A 10,379-nucleotide genomic window follows, 5' to 3' on the forward strand; every position below is an offset into this window, starting at 1 on the left:
CACGATGAATAGCAAAATTTATGGGGGTATAATGTGGTTCATAAATCTTTTTGCAAGTTACTACTCATCTAGTTTAGATTTAGATCATAATCCACAAAACACCAGATTCAATATATTATATTTAAATGAGAAAACTCAATACGATATCTTTTTATTGTCCTTTTTAAATGTTGGAGGATTTTTATAAAACAAAACTATTTTAAAAGAATAACTAAATGTTGTTTATTAGAGTAGTAATTGATGATTTGATAATTATGTGTAATTTTATAAATAGTTAAAATTCAGAGCACTTTGTGTAAATAAAAAAGCTTTACTCTCTATATAAATACTCTCGCAACCACAGTTAAAGAATGGAACTTCATTTTTGCTCTCTCAATTACACTGCTTTATTCTCTTTCTCTCTCTCTCTCTCTCTCTTTTGAAACACTTCAGCTTATTTCCTAAAATTTCATACTGAATCTTTTCCATTCTCTACAAAATCGCTTTAGATTTAATTATTTTTTCTACTTAAATCATTTAGATTTCTTCATGAAATCTAACATGGTATCAAAGCAATACAAGTTCTTTAGTTCTTCTGGCAAGGTGATTCATGCCAAAATCCTAGATTCTCAAATTTATTCTATTAAAGCTCAAAAAAGCAAAGTCTCGCAAGTTTCAGTATTGAAAATACTTCTGTTAATGCAGATTTAGCAAAACTCAAGGAGATGTTCACAAATCCTTTTTATTTCTTTTCGAATGAGAATCCATCACTGATGCTTACATTCGCAGTCTTGACAGGTGTTGTTCAACAATCAAAGAGTTGTAATAATTCTAGAGGGATTAGAAATTATTTTGGAGGCACTGGTGCCAGAAGGTCTACATGTAAATATTGTGGTTTTATTGGACACACAGTAGATAAATGCTACAAGAAATATAGTGGTCTGCCTAAGTCCAAGGCTTCTATCCATCAGTGTAGAGCTCAAACTGCAGCAGCAGAGTCTAATCTGACTAATTCTAAAGTAAAACATCAATCTTAGGATGATACTTCGGTAGTATTGCCTCTAAGCTTTATAAAAGACCAGTACAAAAAAACGTTAGCCCTTATCTAAACCTCTGATTCAACCTATACAGCTAATCCAGTATGTACACCATAAGTTAGTACATGGACTACCAATTTTTAAAAAACTTGTGATCCAGGTATTATTCTTTCCTCATCATCTCATTTTAATACCACAATGAACTAGATAGTTGATTCTAGGGCCACAAATCAAGTAGTTAATAATATTGAGATGTTTGCTTTATGTAGACCAGTAGGTAATCTCTATGTAAAACTACCTAACTCTCAAACAGCCACTGTTACCCGTGTTGGTGATGTTCATATTTCACCATCCTTGATGATTCATAATGTTTTATTTGTGCCATAATTTTCATTCAATATCATATCAGTAAGTCATCTTTTACAGTCTTCCAAATATTCCTTGACATTTACTAGTAATTGTTGTACTATTTAAGATATACACAACCATAAAAAGATTGGTATAGCTAAGAAGAGACATGGCTTGTATCATCTTGAAGTGCAACAGACCAATAAACTTCATACTGTAAACTCTATTGTACAATCAAATTCTTTTAATTCACCTTCAATTGTTAATTCCCAAAATTTGTGGCACTTTTGTCTTGGTCACCCTCCTACACCAAGACTTCATGCTCTTCATCAATTAGATAGTTCTATTGTTTAACGTCTTTCCTTTATATGTGATGTTTGCCACTATGCCAAACAAAAAAGGCTTTCTTTTACTTATAGTCAATCAGTAAGTATTCATTATTTCGATTTAATTCGTCTTGATATATGGGGTCCCTTTTCTGTTCCTTCCATTTATAGTCACTATTATTTTTTTTACCATTGCTGATGATAAGAGCTAGTATACATGGTTATTTCCCATGAAAAACAAGTCAGAAGTGAGAAAAATAATACAAGAATTTTTTGCATATGTTGAGACACAGTTGATAGTCAAGATCCAAAGTATCAGAACAAACAATGGGCTAGAGTTTGATATATCAAACTTTTATAAAAGAAAATGAGTTATTAACCAAAAAGCTTGCCCATATACCCCACAACAAAACAACGTGGTGGAGAGAAAACATCAACATATCTTAAATGTGGCAAGGTCATTAAGGTTTCAAGCTCATTTGCCTCTAAAATTTTAAGTTGATTGTGTCTCACATGCTGCATACCTCATTAACCATATATTATCTCCTACTATCAATGATAAAACCCCATTTAAGTTGTTTTTTTAATAATCCTCCAAAATTACAACATCTTCGAGTTTTTGGTTATTTATGTTTTGCTTGTAATGTTGATCCATATCAATCAAAATTTTATTCTCGTGCCATAAAATGTGTCTTTCTTGGATTTTCTTCTAACGTCGAGGGATATCGAGTTTATGATATAATCTCTCACAAAATATTCCTCACTCGAATATTCAATGTATTGAACATGTTTTTCCCTTTACCACTTCCTCTCATGACATTTCAGAAAACTTTGTTCATCCCATTATTGGTGCTTCTGCAACATGGTTTGCTAACAACTCATATAGGTCCTAGAGCTAGCAAAATGATACAGACCAGGTTCACTCTAACGAACTAATTAATTCTGGTAATATATCTTTACCTTCTTTTAATTTCGTTGAGCATCATGATTTTGATTCTGTCCATATTGATACTATATTACCATATTCCATAAAAAATATTAATCTAGACAACCCTTCACCTATACCATATAGGAGGTCATCTAGGTCACTAAGATAACCTAAAAGATTATTTTCTATATGGTTTTAAGGTTTAGGTTAACTTTTATACATCCACACCCCATTGTATTTCAAATGTTTTGGCCTATGACAAAATAAGCCCAAACCACAAATCTTTTGTATTAACCATTTGCTATGACCATGAACCCACAACTTATAGCTAAGTAGTTCAGTTTTCTCACTAGCAAGAAGCAATGCTTGCTGAAGTGAAAACCTTAAAAAATAATCATACTTGGGACTTAGTCAATTTACCCTTTGAAAAGAAACCCATTGGTTGTAAATGGGTCTATAAGATAGAGAGAAGGGCTTATAGTTCTATTGAGCGGTACAAAGCTAGATTGGTTACAAAGGGGTATACCTAACAATCTGGCATTGATTATTTAAATACCTTCTCCCTAGTTGCAAAGCTGACTACAATAAGAACATTGTTGGTAATTGCTGCTATTAAGGGATGGTTTTTGCATGGTGATTTATATGAAGAGGTGTATATGATACCTCTTCCTGGTTTTTGTATTACTCAACCGAACCAGGTATACAAATTAAGAAAAAACCTCTATAGTTTAAAGCAAGCAAGTCGGCAAATGCATCTTAAGCTTACTAATGCATTGAAAAATAATGGTTTCCTTTAGGCTCATACTGATTCTTCTTTATTTTTGAAGCATATAGATTCTAGATTTATAGCTCTCATTATCTATGTTGATGATGTAATTTTAGCAAGCAATTGCATATATGAAATTAAGTCTATAAAAGCTTATTTGCATGACATGTTCAAAATTAAAAACCTTGGAGAATTGAAGTTTTTCTTTGGGCTTGAAATTGCCGGGTCTAGTACAGGTATTAATTTGTGCCAAATAAAATATACTCTAGACTTGTTGATTAAAACTAGATTCTTGGGCTGTAAATCAATTTCTAGTCCAATAGTTTTTTATCTTAAATTGATGAGGTAGGATGGTTCTCCTTTAGTTAATGTTACTGGCTATAGACAACTCACTGGTAAATTACTTAACCTCACTCATACGAGGCCTGATATTTCATATGTTGTTCAACAATTATCGCAATTTTTAGGTGCACCCACTCAAATACATCTTCAGGCAGCTCACAGAATATTAATATACTTTAAAGGAACATCTAGACAAGGTATTTTTTATCCTGCTAATAATTCTTTACATTTTAAAGTTTTAACAATTCTGATTGGGCATCGTGTTCTGATTCTTAAAAGTCGAATATTTGATTTTGTGTTTTCTTGAGAGATGTCCTTATTTCATGGAAAAATAAAAACAACAAACTATGTCTCGGTCTTCTTCTAAAATGGAGTATCAGGCACTTGCTCTAGTCACTTGTGAATTACAATGGCTATAATATTTACTCACTGATCTATGCATTCCATTCCAAACTGCTGCATTATATTGTGATAATTTGTCTGCAGTTAATTGTTGAAAGTCCTGTATTTCATGAGCGGACAAAATATGTTGAAATTGATTGTTATGTTGTTTGCCAAAAGTTATCCGAAGGCCTTATTCACTTGTTGCCTATTTCCTCTTTGTATCAACTAGCCGATTGTTTTACGAAGGATCAATTTAGATCTCAGTTCAAAGTTGTCATCTCTAAGCTGGGTATACAAAATTTGTATACTCCCTCTTGAGGGGGGCTATTAGAGTAGTAATTGATGATTTAATAATTATATGTAATTTTATAAATAGTTAAAATTCAGAGTACTTTATGTAAATATAAAAAGTTTTACTTTCTGTATAAATACTCTCTCAATCACAGTTGAAGAACGAAACATCATTTTTACTCTATCAGTTGTACTGCTTAAGTCTCTCTCTTTCTCTCCTTCTCTCTCTTTTGAAACACTTCAGCTTATTTCCTGAAATTTCATACTGAATCTTCTTCCATTCTTTACAAAATTGCATCAGATTTAATTGTCTTTTTTGCTTAAATCATCTATATTTTTTCATGAAATCTAACACTCTTTAAAGTAGTTGTTTTCCAAATTAATGTAACGAGCCGTTATTCCACTTCTTGATTCTTCCTAACTATTGTTAGTCGTTATTCTAACACTTAAATTTTTTTTTTTAAAAATATTTAAATATTCTTTCGAGTTATTATTATCTATTACTAATTCATTTGTTGTTGTTAGCAGCCATTGGCAATTTGAGTTTCAAAATTAAAACTGCTTAAACTAGTAGTTAAAATCTGTCTATAAATTCCTTACATGTACGTCTATATTAATACATACCCAACATTACCATCAGACCATCTTATCTTATTTTGTTCATTTATTGTTATAAGTGAATTATCCTTAATGACAGTCCATGTAATCCTCAAGTTACATTGAATTCATCCAATTTTTACAGCTATTTGGTAAACGACATGTTTCATTTATCTTATTTTTTTAAAAGAAAAAACCAGTAAAATTTGTACCACAGCAGCACTTAAATAACCACCATTGTATCAAGTAGTGAAGTACTAATTCCCTAGTAGTAATGCACAATAGGGGAACATTGAACCCAAGATTTAAAGCTCACGAAATGCGCATATACATATATATATATATATATATATGATGCGACTCAACAGTGACAGCACTGTCTATTGGTAATTAATGAAAACTACATCTGCGTGGATAGTTTACGCCACCCACTTGGTAGTTTCTAATATTAATGATGGTGCATATGTATTGCGTGTAATTAAGGTCCTATTTTTTAGGGTGAACGCAATTAAGTATGTCATCCTATAAATGATATAGAAATGGCCAGATATAAGATATGTACATATATATATACACACACACATATTTACACATCTCAATGTGAAATAACCAAAACTTTAAACAAGCAAATGACGCGCAAGTATATATATATATATATATATGTATATTATAAGTATAAATAGGAACTTTGCAAAGTGAGAAGGTCAATTTAAACATATGTATACATTTTCAATTTAATGTTATGATAATTGGTAATATTTGAATATTTGATAGATAAAATATTTGAACTATTAATATATATGAGATTTCATTAGGATTAAAAATTTTGACGACGCAGTAGATGATCGCTATTGGAGATCACAGAATCAGCAATTTGTTTGATCATGAATTCATGGACAAAGAAAAATTCGATCCCGTTTTCAAACAGGGAGAGGGGGATGAGAAAGAAGGTGCTATGCCCTATCCCCGATTATTCAATTAATAGATAATTGTACTTTTATTTCATATCCATATATAAATATTGTAAACGTTTTATACATTGAAGATTTGAACAATTTGATTTAGATTTAATATTTTCTTATTGTTGTCTTACTTATACAATTTGGGCCAGTACATTCATTAAACAATTTGAACATTCAATATTTATGTTCAAAAAAATTGTAATTGTATTAAACTTAATTTATGTAAAAACAGTAAGAATAGATGAGAATCCCAAATCAAAATCCTCAGTTTCGTAAGAAGCATCGATGAGATTAAAAAAAAAAAAAAAAGTATCTATTTGATCAATAACAAGAAATGGAGAGACTAGCAAAAATAGAAATGGGGAGGAACCTCTCCTAATTTCCGTTCTTATTTTTTATAATTATTATAACTTATGTTAAAATTTTCAGTATTATTTTTTCCAAATCATAATAATGGGTGGGATATTATCAAAATCTTTAACGCAGAAACATTATATATTCACTGACAAATACAAGATGGAAGTAATTAATTAGTTGTATTTACAAAGAAATGAATTTATTAGAATATATCAGGTTAGGCTTAGAAAGATTGTAATTATCGAAATGGAAAAGATATATTTGAAGTATTAGATATTTAAGTTATTTAAACGAGATAATTTTCTATTTAAAAATAAGTATTTATTTCTTAAATAAATTGCTGGTGTTTAGCAAAAATTAGCAGCCATTTTTAATTAAAAAAAAAACAATATATTGATATATTACAAAGTTGTTTACATTATTTTGCATGCATATTTTTAATTCTAAGAAGATATTAAGGGGAGAATCAAGTACTTAGCTAGATTAAAAAAATAAAAAACCTATACAACTGGAATTAAGGTTCTTATTTTCTCAAACTTCGCAGTCATCCTTAAGAAGTTAACAAACATTCTAATATTTTATATTGGCTAAATGTAACAATTGAAGTAGACATAGTTAAGACTTTTTATAGACATTAAATAAACAATCCCAAACAAATTAAATATAATAATAAATAATCTCAAACACTTTTAACATCTTAGTTGGAGGAATGGTATTTTTTTTAATCTTTACGAGTATATGGGTTCGATTCTAGTTTTTTTATCCTGTGTGTATTTTAATTAAAAAGTAAGTTGGTTCTGTTATTCTTTTGTTAGTATGTTAATTTTGTTATTACCAATATTATAAAATATATAAATTTTTATTAAAAAATATAAAGTCACATGGATATAACCCTTAATAAGTTGAGAGAGAGAGAGAGATTGTTTGTGTGCAGAAAGGCTTTTGGTGTAGCGCATAAGAAGATAAGAAGGAATAATTTGCAGGGAAGTAAAACATTCCCTTTAGCGTTTACTGATTGACCAGAAACAACTCTTCCCCTAAACACAAAACAAAATTGAATGCACACCACCCGACCTGCTCAAAGACTGTGATCTACACCGAGCAACAACTTTAATTTTTCCTTCAGCTTATCCAAACATTAATTAATGGAAGGAACAGATAGATCAGTATCAGCAAATTATCAACTTCAAGTTTCATTTCCTGCAACACAATCCATCAACCACATGGGTTTCGTCCAATTGGAAGAAAACCAGCTTTTGAGTAATAATTTCTTAGGCTCCTCTTCTCAACCTCTCAATAATTTTTCTACACATCATCGCCAGGTACTTTTTCTTTTTTAATTTTCTTTTTTTCTCTTTCATTTCGTTGTCTAGATTTAATTTCTTTTCATCTGATCTAATTCATTTCAGGCTGCGGACACAGTGAATCATCCCAAAGTTAATGAAGAAAATTACACAGCCAATGCCAACGATGCTCATACTTCATGGTATTCTCTCACGTGCATGCATAAATTTATCTGTATATGTACTAATTAACTAATATTCTTCTAAGATATCTTCAAATAGAATCTAAAGAGATCTGAGTTTGATCTTATATATACATAATTATCAAAAAGTCTCTCTCTCTCTCTCTATATATATATATCGTGGAATAATTATTGTCTTCATCAGTAGATCTACCTTTACATCATGATTTTTTAGGGGTTTTTGATTAATAGTACTCTTGAAATTAAACCCACTTGTGATTTTGCAGGTGGAGGAACTCGACATCAGAGAAGAACAAAGTGAAGGTGAGAAGAAAGCTTCGGGAACCCAGGTTCTGTTTCCAAACAAGGAGTGATGTAGACGTTCTAGACGATGGGTACAAATGGAGAAAATATGGGCAGAAAGTTGTCAAGAACAGCCTCCATCCAAGGTAATTAATTGATTAATTTATTAAACACCCACAAGATCATAATAATTTTAGATAATTTAACACAATTTTATTTTTTTTAAACTTGAGAACTAATTTCTTTTTTTGAATTCCAAAATGCCATATGTTACATGAGATCTTAATTAATCTTATTACTCAATATTGCCTCAGCTAATGCATATTAATGCATTAAGATATATATATATATATATATATATATTATTCATATATAAAATTAACAAGACCTTCGGATGTCGATGATAGTTTACAAGTACACTGAAGGCATGCTTTCTTATATATATCTACATATATATTATATAAACCAATTTCCTTCTTTCAAAACTATCATCAAGGGTGAATGAATATTTGCAGTACACTGTCATACGGCCACTAGGCTTTTTAATCATTTGGGTAAGAAAAAAAGAGATGAGGGAGTGTGTGAGCCACTGTTCTTAATCGTGGACGTGATCTCTTGTCTCTAACTTGGTGGGAATTTATATATATATATATATATATGTCATTTTGTAATTATTTTCAACGTTGGCTTGTCTGATTCAACTGCTTTTCACATCTTTCATCAATTAGTTCCCCATATTATCAATAAGCTCTTAAACGTTTCTCTTAAAGATTTTTTTGACTTAGATATACAATTAAATAGTGAACGAAATTCAATTTTCAACATTTGGTACATGAAATATCGTTTTTAGTTGTGGTTTTCACATATGAAAATTATATATATATATATATATATAAAGTCATCTTAGTTGAAAATAAAGATTAATTGTTAAAAAGAATTACTATGAAATTGTTTTGAAAACAATAAAGCGTCATTTCTAACATTTTCAAAAAAAAAAAAAGTATTTAATCTGCATAGTTTTGCATAATATTAAGTATCATATTGGTATGGAAATATTTAAATATAATAACATAACTTCACATATAATACACTCTTTATTATATGTGAACATATAAAATGTATGATACTTACAATAATAGTTGTATATGCATACATATCTATATATATATTTCCATAACATTTATATAGGAAATACAGTGACAAACACACGATTTTTCTTTCATTTATATAGGAAAGCCATGAAGATATGCATGCATCCATTTGCATTCATTTACTGCACTTACACTAAAAATCCTAGTTTGGTTACCAACTAAATAATCTTGAATTAAGTTGCATCTAAATAATCAGTTCTTCTTAAGTAATAAATAATTAGTTCTTCTTAAGTAATAGAATGTAATCAATTATCTCAACAATTAAACCAAATAGGATGGCTCAACTTCTTTTTTCAGTAAAATTGATCTTTTTTTTCAAGTGTATTTACATATTTATATACACAAGTGCAAGTCTAGCTATTAAGTTGTTAGCATTTTAAACATAAATATATTTTGTTTTGGCTGCTTTTCATAATATTTTAAGTAATGATTATTGACTAATTATTTCAAAATTTTAAATGAATAGAATTAAATCCATTATCTATACATTAATAGCTATATATATGATGGAAATCCTCAAATAGAAACTTAGAGAATTGTATCAGCAACTATACAGCAACAGGCAGGCACTGGAAATTTTTGGATATAAATGCATGAATGAGTTTCACTTTATTATCTAAGTTGTATGTAATCAAGTCCTTATCATATTTTTTTGCAATATATACATAATTGTTACAGAAGCTATTATCGATGCACGCATAATAATTGTCGAGTGAAGAAGAGAGTGGAACGATTGTCAGAGGATTGTCGAATGGTAATAACAACCTACGAAGGTAGACACAACCACACTCCTTCTGATGATTTTAATTCATCAGAACATGAATGTTTTACTTCATTCTAGTTAATTACTCAATACAAGTAATTAATCTTGATCTTGTTATGAATTATATAATTAATGTAATTGCGGTATTTATGTTTTACCTTGTGACATGTTTGTCACCATCTCCTTCTCCCTTAGGGTACTTAATTCCATACAATATATGCATACCTATATAACTAGGCACTATATAATTATATATGCGCGTGTGCTAATTAATTTGGTTCCATTTTATTTATTTTAATTTATCTCTTTCTCCTGTAACTAAATGTATATAGATATGTATATCCTCTAGTTTTCAAATATATATATATAAATATGAAACA

At 29.6% G+C, this 10,379-nt stretch overlaps 1 protein-coding gene across 1 annotated transcript; it reads left to right on the forward strand.

Annotated features, from left to right (window-relative positions):
• The first annotated feature begins 7,229 nt into the window (after positions 1-7,229).
• On the forward strand, positions 7,230-10,156 carry WRKY12 (WRKY family transcription factor). The gene is made up of 4 exons (XM_022047611.2): positions 7,230-7,639; positions 7,727-7,803; positions 8,070-8,231; positions 9,915-10,156. Exons 1-4 carry the CDS (start codon positions 7,463-7,465, stop codon positions 10,075-10,077), a joined length of 579 nt encoding a protein of 192 aa, XP_021903303.1. The 5' UTR covers positions 7,230-7,462; the 3' UTR covers positions 10,078-10,156.
• The last annotated feature ends 223 nt before the right edge of the window (positions 10,157-10,379 follow it).

The sequence above is a fragment of the Carica papaya genome, chromosome 5, assembly GCF_054855325.1.
Source record: "Carica papaya isolate Zhongbai chromosome 5, ASM5485532v1, whole genome shotgun sequence".
Taxonomy (NCBI): domain Eukaryota; kingdom Viridiplantae; phylum Streptophyta; class Magnoliopsida; order Brassicales; family Caricaceae; genus Carica; species Carica papaya.

What these genes read in the sequence shown, in the direction of transcription:
- WRKY12 (XM_022047611.2), top strand. Translation starts at nt 7,463, where the DNA reads ATGGAAGGAACAGATAGATCAGTATCAGCAAATTATCAACTTCAAGTT. An exon ending in AACGATGCTCATACTTCATG is followed by an intron (nt 7,804 to 8,069) that starts GTATTCTCTCAC and finishes GTGATTTTGCAG; the next exon opens with GTGGAGGAACTCGACATCAG. An exon ending in AAGAACAGCCTCCATCCAAG is followed by an intron (nt 8,232 to 9,914) that starts GTAATTAATTGA and finishes TAATTGTTACAG; the next exon opens with AAGCTATTATCGATGCACGC.